We start from the raw sequence: 13,621 nt of genomic DNA on the forward strand, positions 1-13,621 counted from the left end.
CTTGGAGGGTAGGGGACATAGGGGATGTTAGGGGATGTCTTATCAGTTGTGTGTGGTGGCTGTCATTGGCTCTTCCTAGAGTGACTTCCCCACCTTGGGGTTCACCAAATACCTTGACAGACTGGAGGTCTGTCAAAGCGGGGCACCTTTGAAGGCTGGTGGCCAAATACTGAATGTCACAGCAAGTGCGGATTCAATCCCAATCAGCAAACAAATGCCTATTACTTCGCTCAGGTGTATTTTAAGGGTTATGCTATTACATGTCGTGGACAGTGCTCACATCTCTTGTTGTGGGGTGCCTTATGTGAGGACACTTTGGGAGTTGTGTTTGGGTTGTTTGTTTTGTTTCATTTGCCTAAGTTGTGGACTGTGTTAAGGGTGGTTTCTTCTGGCTTGTCCCCTGCAGGGAGTGGAGCTAGGTTTTGTGGGGGTGGGTGGGGGTGGGGGTTGTGTGACAAGCCTCTGCCCTGGGTGATGATAAGCTTGGGATTTGCCCTCAGGTTGTGGGTAGCCAACTTTGTTCGGTGTTGCATTAAACCTTGTGTTGCAAGCTGAGTTACTTTGTGTTGTGTATCTCCAGGCAGGCGCTGTGTTGTTTTACTTTGTGTTGCATGCAGTTGTGTGTGTGTTGCTGCCGTGGCTTTTGCTCCTGGTCTTGTGTGTGTGTGTGTGTGTGTGTGTACTTCCCTGAGCTGTACACACGTGCATACACATACACAGGTAAACACAGACACACACAGAGACACAGACACATACAAAGACACAGACACACACAGACACACACACAGACACACACAGAGACACGCGCATACCCAGACACACACACACACAGAGATACAGACACAGACACACACAGAGACACAGACACACACAGAGACACAGACACACACAGAGACACAGACACCCCCACGGACACAGATACACACACAGACACAGACACACAGACACAGACACACACACAGACACACGCACACACGTACGCACAGACACACAAACAGACTCACAGACACACACACACAGACACGCACGCACAGACACACGCACACACGCACAGACACACACGCACACACACACAGACACACATGCACAGACACACACACAGACACACGCACACACACACAGACACACACACAGACACACACGCACACACATACGCGCACACACGCACAGACACACGCACACACACACAGAGACACACACGCACAGACACACGCACACACGCACGTACAGACACACGCACACACACGCACAGACACACGCACACACACAGACGCACACACACAGACACACACACAGACACACGCACAGACACATGCACACACACACAGACACACACGCACAGACACACGCACAGACACATGCACAGACACACGCACACACACGCACAGACACACGCACACACACAGACGCACACACACAGACACACACGCACAGACACACACACAGACACACGCACAGACACACAGACACACATGCACAGACACACACGCACAGACACACACGCACAGACACACACGCACACACACAGACACACACGCACAGACACACGCACAGACACGCACAGACACATGCACACACACACAGACACACGCACACACACACAGACACAAACGCACAGACACACGCACACACACACAGGCACACACACAGACACACACAGACACACACGCACAGACACACACACACACGCACACACACACGCACACACACACAGACACACACGCACAGACACACGCACAGACACACGCACACACACACAGACACACACGCACAGACACACGCACACACACAGACACACACACAGACACACGCACACACGCACGCACACACATGCACAGACACACACAGACACACACGCACAGACACACGCACACACACACAGACACACACGCACAGACACACGCACACACACAGACACACACGCACAGACACACGCACAGACACACGCACAGCCACACGCACACACGCACGCACAGACACACACACACACGCACAGACACACGCACACACACAGACACACACGCACAGACACACGCACACACACAGACGCACACGCACAGACACACGCACACACACAGACACACACGCACAGACACACGCACACACGCACGCACAGACACACACACAGACACACATGCACAGACACACACACACACGCACACACACACGCACACACACACAGACACACACGCACAGACACACGCACAGACACACGCACACACACACAGACACACATGCACAGACACAGACACAGACACACACGCACACACACAGACACACAGACACACACGCACACACACACAGACACACACGCACAGACACACGCACAGACACACGCACACACACACAGACACACACGCACAGACACACGCACACACACACAGACACACACGCACAGACACACGCACAGACACACGCACACACACAGACACACACGCACAGACACACGCACAGACACGCACAGACACACGCACAGACACACGCACACACACACAGACACACACGCACAGACACAGACACAGACACACACGCACACACGCACACACACAGACACACATGCACAGACACAGACACAGACACACACGCACACACACAGACACACAGACACACACGCACACACACACAGACACACACGCACAGACACACGCACACACACACGCACACACACACAGACACACACGCACAGACACACGCACACACACACAGACACACACGCACAGACACACGCACAGACACACGCACAGACACGCACAGACACACGCACAGACACACGCACACACACACAGACACACACGCACAGACACACAGACACACGCACGCACAGACACACACGCACACACACATGCACAGACACACACGCAGACACACGCACGCACAGACACACGCACACACACAGACACACACGCACAGACACACAGACACACATGCACAGACACACACACAGACACACACGCACAGACACACGCACACACACACAGACACACACGCACAGACACAGACACACACGCACACACGCACACACACAGACACACACGCACACACACACAGACACACACACAGACACACGCACACACACACAGACACACACGCACAGACACACACACACAGACACACACGCACAGACACATGCACAGACACACGCACACACGCACGCACACACACAGACACACACGCACAGACACACGCACACACGCACGCACAGACACACACGCACACACACATGCACAGACACACACGCAGACACACGCACGCACAGACACACGCACACACACAGACACACACGCACAGACACACAGACACACATGCACAGACACACACACAGACACACACGCACAGACACACGCACACACACACAGACACACACGCAAACACACACAGACACACACGCACAGACACACGCACACACACACAGACACACACACACAGACACACGCACAGACACACGCACACACGCACGCACACACAGCCGCCAGGAGGGCCGCCCGCCGCCGCCGCTTTCTCCGGCTCCGCCCGCAGGCAGCAGCGGCCCCCGGGGCTGGGCCAGGAGGGAGGGGGAGGGGGCAGGCTTGAGCCGGGCCGGGCGGGAGCCGGGGAGGGGGGGGCGGCTGTTCCTGGAAGAGCCCAGCCTGGGGAGTTGGTCACATTCTTGGCCCCGATTCAATGACTGAGGCAGACACCAACAAACAGCGCGCGGGCGGGGGAGCAGGGGGCGGGGCGAGCGGCGCGCGGCGGCGGCGGCGGCGGCGGCATGAGCTCAGCGCGAGGCGCTCTCTCAGTCCGAGCCGGAGCGCCGAGGCGAGAGGATGTGTGCTGCGTGCCCGCAGCCCCGCGCCGCCGCCGCTCCCGCCGCTCCCGCCGCCGCCGCCGCCCGCCCGTCCTCCGCCGCCAGCAGCCCCAGCAGCCCCAGCCTCGGCCGTCGCCGCCGCAGCCCCAGCCGCCGCCAGCCCCGCGCCAGCGCGGCGCACTGAGCCCGCCCGCCAGCCAGTCAGCCGGCGGCGCAGCCGGCCGGGAGCCGGAGCAGCGGGCGGCGGCCGCGAGGAGGCCCCGGGCGGCGCTGAGGCGGCCCGCGAGCGGCGGGGCCGGGGCCCGGGCGCCCGAGGAGCGCGTCGGGCGCAGCTGCGAGCCGCCGGCGGAGGCGGCCAGGCCGGCGGGCCCCGCGCCCGCGCCCGCGCCGGAGATTCGCGCCTCGCGGCCCCGGCCCCGGCCCCGGCCCCGGCCCGGGCCCCCGCCGCGGCGGCCCCGGCGGCCCCGGCCCCTGTCCGCGCGCCCCCCTCCGCGAGCCCCGGCCCCGCGAGCCTTGGCGTTGGCGTTGGCGGCGCGCGCCGGGGCATGCCCCGCGCCTAGAGCCCGGGGGGCGCGCGGGGGGCGCGCGGGGGGCCCCGGCGGCGGCGGCGGGCGGGGCGCGGGGCGCGTGGATGTGGAGGTGGCGCCGGCCCCGGGCGCGCACCAGCGGCGGGACCCTTACCCCCTCCCCGCGGCAGCCTACCCCTACCGCCCGGGAGGGGGCGAGGGCGAAGCCGCCGGGGCCGTGATTTGCCAGCAGCCGCCGGGGCTCGTTCCCCGGGACCCCGGGGCCGGGGTGGGCCGGGGCCGGGGCCGCGGGCGCCGCCGGGGGGCTCGGGCCGGCGGCGGCGGGGGCGGCGGGGGCGGCCGCGGCTCGGGCCGGGAGCGGGAGCGGGCGCGAGCCCCCGAGCCTCCGGAGCGCACCATGGAGACGGTGGGCCCCGGCCGCAGCAGCTTCCAGCCGCACCCGGGGCTGCAGAAGACCCTGGAGCAGTTCCACCTGAGCTCCATGAGCTCCCTGGGCGGCCCGGCCGCCTTCTCGGCGCGCTGGGCGCAGGAGATGTACAAGAAGGAGAGCGCCAAGGAGCCGGGCGCCGAGCAGCAGCAGCCCCCGCAGCCGCCGCAGCCCCCGCAGCCCCCGCAGCCGCTGCAGCAGCAGCAGCAGCCCCCGCCGCCGCCCCCCGTGCTGCACCTGCCCCCCATCCAGCCGCCGCCGCCCGTCATGCCGGGCCCCTTCTTCATGCCCTCGGACCGCTCCACCGAGCGCTGCGAGACCATCCTGGAGGGCGAGACCATCTCGTGCTTCGTGGTGGGCGGCGAGAAGCGCCTGTGCCTGCCGCAGATCCTCAACTCGGTGCTGCGGGACTTCACGCTGCAGCAGATCAACTCGGTGTGCGACGAGCTGCACATCTACTGCTCGCGCTGCACCGCCGACCAGCTGGAGATCCTCAAAGTCATGGGCATCCTGCCCTTCTCGGCGCCCTCGTGCGGGCTCATCACCAAGACGGACGCCGAGCGCCTCTGCAACGCCCTGCTCTACGGCGGCGCCTACCCGCCGCACTGCAAGAAGGAGTTCGCCAGCGCCCTGGAGCTGGAGCTCACCGAGAAGAGCTTCAGGGTGTACCACGAGTGCTTCGGCAAGTGCAAGGGGCTGCTGGTGCCCGAGCTCTACGTCAACCCCAGCGCCGCCTGCATCCAGTGCCTGGACTGCCGCCTCATGTACCCCCCGCACAAGTTCGTGGTGCACTCGCACAAGGCCCTGGAGAACAGGACTTGCCACTGGGGCTTCGACTCGGCCAACTGGAGGGCCTACATCCTCCTGAGCCAGGATTACACTGGGAAAGAGGAGAAAGCCAGGCTGGGCCAGTGCCTGGACGACGTGAAAGAGAAGTTCGACTATGGCAACAAATACAAGAGGAAAGCACCCAGGGTTAGTGTCTCATTGTCGTCACCTCCTCCGTTCCCAGACCGCGGCCGGAGTCCGGCTCGAGGGCTCCCTTTCCCTACCCCCCACCCCCTCCCCACCTGCTGGGGAGCGCTCCCTAGTGCTGAGCGTAGTTTAGCCAGGCGCTAGCAAAGGGTTAGTCCCGATGCGACTGGCCTGCCCAGACGGGGATGCTCCCGGACAGGCAGCGGGGAAAAGTCCCACGGAACGCTGAAAAACCCCGTTAGGTCACTTGGCTCTTGCTTGGTTGGCCGGGGCCTCTCGGTTCTTCAATTTGAGGGTTTGGATTTCAGGTCACTTTGAAGACTGTGTCCTCCCCTCGCGCCCCCCCCCCCCCTTCCCCTGCTCCTCCCCTCAGTGGTAGGACCCATGCAGATCTAGAAAGAATGTGGATCATTTCAGTATTCTTTGCTCAGTCTTGGATAGGAAACTCAGCTCTTCTCTGGCCTTCCTCCTCCTGAACCACATTAGACACTCCCAGTCTTTTCTCCTCCCCCCTTGGTGGTCAGTTTGTTAAAATTCTACAGCCTTGTGTGGGTAAAATGCATAATGCATTATATGTAAATTCTTTCCCAGGTTACTTAGCAATTGCAAGGATAAAATGGGGGGGGGGGGGAGAAGAGGAGAGAACCTCTCCATAGATGTATAGAATTATAAAAAACCCACAACAGCAAACATTGAAAAATTAAAATCAGTCAGCCATTGTTAAATACATAGGTATGTAAGGTAAAGAAACTGTATGTGGGTATACTTAATGGTGCCCACAGTGATTCATTAAGGCTAAAGCCTTAGACATTTTTAAAATCTTCGATTTTATGTAAGTAAGTGATGGTGTGTTTGGGGTAAGGAGAAGGGCAGCTCTCATCTCCCTCTAGATATTAAGTCCCATGAATGTGGGGGCTTCTTTCACTAGGTTCTCCAGTTAGTCCTTCCTTTTCAAAGGTGGAGAATGGGCCCGGAAGGCAGGTGTTGTGTCCAAAGCTGCTGAGGAGTCAGTGGCAAAGCCAGACTTCCAGACTCCTGACTCCAGTTATGGACTGTTAGTCTGCTGGGCCTGTCTGCCAGTATGTGGATCCCAGCATTGCCTCCCCGGGTGAGGAGAGAGATCTGTTTGGCACCTGGCAGCGTTCCTAATCAGTGGGCACCAAAGCCATCGGCTCCAGGAGCTCCCGAGTCCCATCAGAATGTCTGAATAACCGATGGGCCGGCCATTTGTTTTGAACTAAAAGTATTTCATTCCCTCCCTCCCTTTCTCTCTGAAATACAGAAAAGAGTGATACTGAAAGCCTTTTAGACAATACAGCTCTGTTGTTTGCTGAGGAGTATTTGTGTGATCCTGCAGGAGTCTTGGGTTGTGGCAGATCTGGAGACCCATTAGACACTTAGACTATTCACTGAGATTCTCATTAACTTTTCAATGCACCCTTCCTACTCCCTCCCCACCCCTCAAGTATTTGTAACTTTTCTTTTAAGGATCCAGGCTTATTAAATGGCACATAGAAAATGCTGCATTTGCGCTCAGCTAATCTTGGGAGGCCTAATTAATTCAGCTAATGCATCAAACTTTTTTTTCCTTCTAAATCTGTGAATAGATTCTCCACCCCAGTTTCTCCGGGAGTTCCTTCAGTTTGAGTGTCAGAACCATTGTAGGAGGGCTGCTGTAATGAGGCAAATGATCTCTTGTAGTTGGAGGTGGATGTGTTTTTAATGGTTTGTCTATCCTTAGCTAATCAGGCACTTACTCTAGTGACAGGTTTCGATTGACCCGTGTGTACTTGTCTCTGTATTTGGGGAGGGGATGGGGTGCCCAGTAAAGAAGGTTGGGGGGAGGGAGTGCAGAGATTGAGGTGGGAAACCTGTTTGTGTGGAAGATTATCTTGCTGAACTCAAGATTGATTGTCACTTTCAGGAATGGGATAAGTTTCAGAAATGGAGTTGGCTGCAGTTGGTTGGGAGTTCGTATGGCTCCAAGTAAACATTTCCTGCCTTGCTGTAGGCTTGGTTGTTGGGGGGTGGGGTGGGGTTGAAGCTAGCCCCCGTTTTAAGCTTCCTTGACTTTCTCTCTCTTCTGAGAAGCTACCAGCGATCCCCAAGTCCAGGCCGTCTGTTTCTGCAGTTTGCAGATAATTGTGGATGTATTCAAATAGACTCTCGTGCTGGTAGACTACTGCCCAAGGCAAATAACACTGGAATAATTTTTAGGTCATCGAGCCCACGGCATCTAGAAGGGAGGCTCTTTTGTGAGAAGAGGGTGTGTGAGATTTTTGCATATTTGTCTGAATGTGGGTTTGGATGTATGTTTGTGGTGTTTCTTTTTTACTTCGGTTGGTTTGGTCTAGGACTGTGGTGGAGAGTTTGGGTCCCAAGCAGGACTCAGTTGGTAAAAGCCACACACTTCAGGAGGTTGGGGTAGCTCATACTTGGGTTTTACCCTACTGGGTGCCGGATTTTTTTTTTTTTTTTGCTAGTTTCTAAGCTCGTCGTAAGCTATGCAATAACATGCCCCTACCTGCTCTCAAGACACAGAACGTCATCTCAGACTTGAGAAGAATAACTCTGAACGGCCATGTCAGGGAAGTTTACTCTCCAGTACAAGGCAGTGCAGAGTAAGCAAAGTGGGCCCATGAGGAGATGTCTCAGGGCTTTCAAAAGCTAGTGGAGGACCTTTGCCTAGGACTGATCTCATTGATTCATTCCTCACTCTTTGTCTTTCTCCCCTCCTAACTCTTTTCTTGGCTCTCAGCTTCTCCGCTGGTTTCCTCTTGCACAAGATAAGTTTGCTTTTTTCCCCTGGGTTGGGATCCTTGTAGGTGGGGGAAGGGTAGTGGGAAAAGACCCTGTTTTGTAGGAGGCGATGACTGGCTCTGACATTAGACTTACATGGGGGCCCTGACCCTGGGCCAGTTACGGGAGCTTTTGTGAGTCTCATTTTCTCCTCTGGAAAATGGGGATAGTAATGAATGCCTGTAGTATTTAACTTCCCAAGATTCTTGTGAATGAGATGATACAGGTAAAGCCGGAAAGAAAACCCAACAGTGTATAAATAAAGGCCTGCATTGATGATTTTCTCCCTCCTGGTTTCACAGCCACCCCCCATCATCGTTGCAAGGCTTTTCCTCTGTGTCCTCAGTTCTTGTAGGCCCAGGCCCTTCTCGACTCTGCCCTGGTTTCCTCTGAATATTGATGTTTCTCTCTGTGCCCGCCCCTTTCCTCTCCCTCACCACAGGCTTTTCCTCTCACTGTGTCTGGGCACCACCGTTTGTAGCTGGGGAGTAGTGTCTGTAGGGTCCCACCCAGCAGGATGGACGGCTTGTTCTCTGGCTCCCAAACGGTGTGAGCCATTTTGGCATGCAGCTGCACCCTGATTGAGCCCCAAGGAGCCCCAACCCTTGGACTCCTGTAGGCGAGTCACCCAGCGGGGTGACCCCAAGCCCCGGCTCCTTCCTGGGAGGCCACAGCAGCTTTCACTCTAGCCAAATTCACTTGGCTTTTGTTGGCTTATTACAGTGTTACACCTTTTTTCCTTCCCTCTCTGTGGTGTTTATATATGTACATACATACATACATACATACATACATAAATATATATATACATATATATGTATATATATATATAAATGATTTAAAATCACCCAGAGGAAAAGAGGAGGAAACAATATGTGTCAGCTTGTTAGAACTTTCAGTGGGACTTTGTCATTGACCTGCCAATCAACAGACATTTTTTAACCACCTACTAAGTGCCAGGTCTGACTTATTTCTTGGAAATAGGAGTCAATCAAAAGTGCATTCAAGATTGTTTTTTGTTTTTTTTTTTTTTTTTGGGCCAGTGAGCACACCTCAGGGCCATCCCAATGGAAAACTACTACGTTCCCCTCCCGTGCCTCCAGCCCCCCCAGCCAAATTGTGTTGCTGCCTGAGTCCTGGACAGAAACAGCTTTTGTTTGGACCAGGTGTGTGTGCTGAATCCCATAAGGGGGACTTACATTTATTGGAGAGACCCTGAAACCATGAAGGAGGGGACAGGGACCCCTCTTTTAGCCAGTGGTGGAAGCTGGGGTTCCCATTGATCAGCTAGCACCACAGTTCACAACCCTCAACCCAAGCTTTACAAATATTGAAAGGAAGTTAAAATGCTTCCATATTTGTCCAGAAGCAAATATCAGCAGGTTTTTTTTTTTTTCAGGGGCTGGAAATTGAGTCACTGATCTTAATGTGGGATGCCTTCTCTGGTGGTTGTTAAAATGAAAAATGTGTAGGAGGTCGGAAAACCACAAACTTAGATGGCTCTTCTTTCCATCTTGGGAGCAGGTCCTTGATTTACCAGCCCCTGCAGCTCAATTGACTTTCCAGTGCACAGGAGGCCTGGACTCCCACCTCTGTGCCTTTCTTCCCCTTGGAATGATTCCTACAGCTGTAGGTTGGAAAGGGAAGAGAAGTATTTTTCTCTCCCTTCCTGTGTGTTCCTTTTCTTTAATTTCCCAAGTCTTAGGCAGGGTGAAGAGGTTAATACTTAAGGAGTGAAGAATGTTTGTGGGTGGGTTATGGGGGAGGGGCAGAGGCTCTTCTCAGACCCCATGATGCTCCTAGGATTTTTACTTGTGGTCCAGAGAGAAGTCCTTCTAGGACTCAGGTGAGTCCCCTTTGATTCCACTTACTCATACCAGGCTGGTTTCTTTTCTCTTGCTGATTGAGCAGTAGAATTTGACTTTGGTGTTTTTAGCACACAAAATGCTGTCATTCAGAAAGGGAGACAGGTTTGCCCAGAGAGTGGAAATTCATGCTGCTGCCTTGGCCCAGTGCCTTTGAATCTGTCTCAGAAGCCCACTGGGTCCCTGACAATGTCACAGGGTGCTACCACTTTTCCGATGGCGACAGGGGGAGTTGTGTGTGGCCTGTATCTCCAACTTTGAGGTTTGGGCTATTTTCTCTTTCTGCGGCAGAAATATGTTGTCTGGTTATTCAAGAGACAGGAAATAGTTATTGTCTCTTACGACTTCAGCATTCTTTGTAGCAGAAATATTTACTAAAATTTGTGATGGTTTATTTTAACTGTGCACACACCCTCCGGATGATTCCCCAAATTCTTAGAGAAAGTAGGTCAGAAGAAGGATCCCTTTTCAGGAGGCCCCCAAGGTAGAGTCCAGATACCTGAGTTCAAACTCAGTCTTGTACACTAGTTTTGTGACCATGGGCAAATTTTACTTCAGTTTTCTCATCTGTAAAATGGGTATGATAATGCTTCTTTGTAACTCTTTGCATGCTGTATAAATGTGAATTACACAATAATTTTAGGCCAGGGGTGGGCAACATTTGGTCTCAAGGCTACATGTGGTCTACAACAAATTGTCTTATGAAGTTTAGATTCAGTCAAAGGGCAGAACTCAAGGACCTAGAGGGCTACATGTGACCTCTAGACCAAAGGTTCCCCACTCCTGCTTTAGGCTGGTTATAAAATATCCGCAGTTAATAGAATAAATTGATTAGGGGTGAATGGCTCTGAATAAGATTCATGAATACTCCTATAAAGAGAGCCCCCCCCCAAAAGGTGTGTGTTTTAATCCCAAATCTTTTTCATATTTTATCCACATGCTTTGGGGAATGGAGAAGGGGCAGATTGGAGGGCTTCTTTTCACTTTAATATTTCCTTGGAAACCTCTCTTCCAGGAGGATGTAAACATAAATAAGGGGAGGGGGGGTCACTGAAGTGAGAGAGCTTGAGAAATGGAGACTTTTAAAATGTAGAAACTATGAAAGAGATCTGAAATTTAAACTCTTCCCCCCCCCCCCCCACCTGCCCAATTCAGTTCTGTTCAAATATTTTAAACTGGAGCTACTTTTAAGGGAAGGCCCTGCTAACTTGAGTTGGGCAGAAACAGCTCTTTGTTCTCCTTAGTTCTTGATAGTCAGTAGTTCACACAAAGTCTAGCTTTTTGATTCAATTAGAAACCCACAGGACCTGGAGTCCAAAAATCAAGAGTCCAGCCACAGCTCTGCCCTTCCTGCCTTCTTCTGTGCAAATAATTTGATCTCTCTGGGCCTTATCTATGAATTCTGGTCCTGTCTATGTACCTTATAGGTGTCCCAGAAATCTCATACAGAGCTCACCCTGGGTCAAGGTGAGCAAATTTTTTTTCCAACAGCAGTGTTTGGTTAGGTTTATTATGTATACATACATACATATATATATGTGTTATATATATATGTACACACACATACATAATGGAGACTTAGTAGGTCATTTCTTTTGTGCACTGTTTTCATAAAGTTTTAAAAATGCTATCAGTCGTTTGTATAGTTCTTTCGATTTGGCTAGGCTTCTTTGATCATCCCCCCACTGGGGAGCTTTAAATAAAAAGGACCTGGGAACTGGGGGGAGGTGTATGGGGGGAAATGGGAAAAAAAGGAGAAACCGACTGTCTCCTAGCTCTTGGTGGGTGAGTGCTTTTCCTCTGCTGTGCTCTGGGCTTTCATTTGGTTTTTTGGATGCAAATTTTGGTTAACACTGAGCCCCCATGTAAATTGGCAGCCTTGAATTTTTATAGTGGTGATTATTCTTTGGATTCTGATTTAAACTGGGCAGAGCCAAAGGCTGTGGATGGATGCCTTCCATACCAAAGCCACCCTGTGAATTTGCTGTGAATTTGATTTGGCTGATGTTGTAATGGTAACTGATAGGAAAATCAATGCTAATGGGGCCTTCCCAAACTGCCGCTTTGGCTTTTCCGAAAAGGGTGGAAGGGTGGGACAGAGGGGCAGCCTCATCTTAAAAGCTCTAATTGTGTTTTCAGTGGAGCAGCTTGGAGATAAGGAGGAAAGGAGCCAGTCCTTGGCCCAGCCTCTGGCCTTGCTGGCTTTTTGGACAGACAGATTTTTCATCTGTCTCCCTCCCCATTGGAGGCTGTTGCCTTTGCAGTGGCCCTCTGGGGTTTCTGTCGCCTTGACTTGTGGCCTCTGAGCTTCCCTGGGTGGTAGCTGATGGCCCTGGGGCTTGCTTTCCCCTCTGTCCTTTGGTTCTTGTTCATTTTTCCCTGTCAGTGGTATCGCTTTGGAGAATAAGGTCATTCACTTGGACTTCTACGTGGTTTCCCCACCTATTCACCAGCCGGTTTGTGTAATGTCTGTCTGAAATGTTGAGTAAGGGCATTGAAATAGCAGACAGGATTTCCAGTATAAGGAAGTCTGGGTTAAGTATAACTCAGGCTGGGCTGCTGGCTCCTCATCTCCATCCCAGACCGCTGGCTTCAGCAGCTGGAGAGAGGGGCCTTGAAGAAGCCTTTTGGGGAGCCTAGATTCCCCATAGAGAGCAGCCTTAGAATGGGGGATGGAGGAGGGGCTGCCGGGCTGGCGTTGCTGCTGTCTGCTGGGGCTGTCTGTCTCTCCCTCCAGGAGGTGTCTGATCATCGGGCCCTGCCTGCAGATTACTGGCCTCTCTGTGGCACTGAGGAGATTTCACAAGCACTAATAATGTCTCTTTCTAGGGATTGCGTAAATTTAGAGAGGATTTCTCCACTGGAGGAATTATGCAAGCTTCAACTGAAATGCTTTTTAAAAGATTTTCTTTGTTTTGAGTGAGAATACTGAGGTTGCAATGACTGTTCTCTTTAGTTGGACTAGAACCCAGAGCTGAAGGAAAATGGGGGAACCTTGACTCCTTGGCCCAGTGGCCATTGGTTTTGTGGGACAGGGTCCATCCATGCACCGAGCTGAGAATGGCCATAGAGAATCACTGATCAGATGTCAGTGGAGCTCGAAGGGAGCCTGAAGGTGGCTTTTGAGGCCCCTCTGGGCGTCTGTGATTCTAGATTGGGAAACTGGGCACATTTGAACAGAGTAGCACCTAGCAGGAAGGTCTCTTTAGCAGACCTCCTGCCCACCCCCAGCCTGGCCTAGACA

General features: G+C 53.5%; 1 protein-coding gene across 2 annotated transcripts in view; it reads left to right on the top strand.

Annotated features, from left to right (window-relative positions):
• Positions 1-4,628: 4,628 nt before the first annotated feature.
• SKI (SKI proto-oncogene) overlaps positions 4,629-13,621 on the top strand; it is a 134,032-nt gene continuing 125,039 nt past the window's right edge. For both annotated transcript variants that reach the window (XM_072608576.1, XM_072608578.1), the window contains exon 1: positions 4,629-5,713. In XM_072608576.1, the coding sequence (XP_072464677.1) occupies positions 4,709-5,713 (1,005 nt within the window). In that variant the 5' untranslated portion in view covers positions 4,629-4,708. The remainder of the gene's footprint in view (positions 5,714-13,621) is intronic.

Source organism: Notamacropus eugenii, chromosome 5 (assembly GCF_028372415.1).
Source record: "Notamacropus eugenii isolate mMacEug1 chromosome 5, mMacEug1.pri_v2, whole genome shotgun sequence".
Lineage (NCBI taxonomy): Eukaryota > Metazoa > Chordata > Mammalia > Diprotodontia > Macropodidae > Notamacropus > Notamacropus eugenii.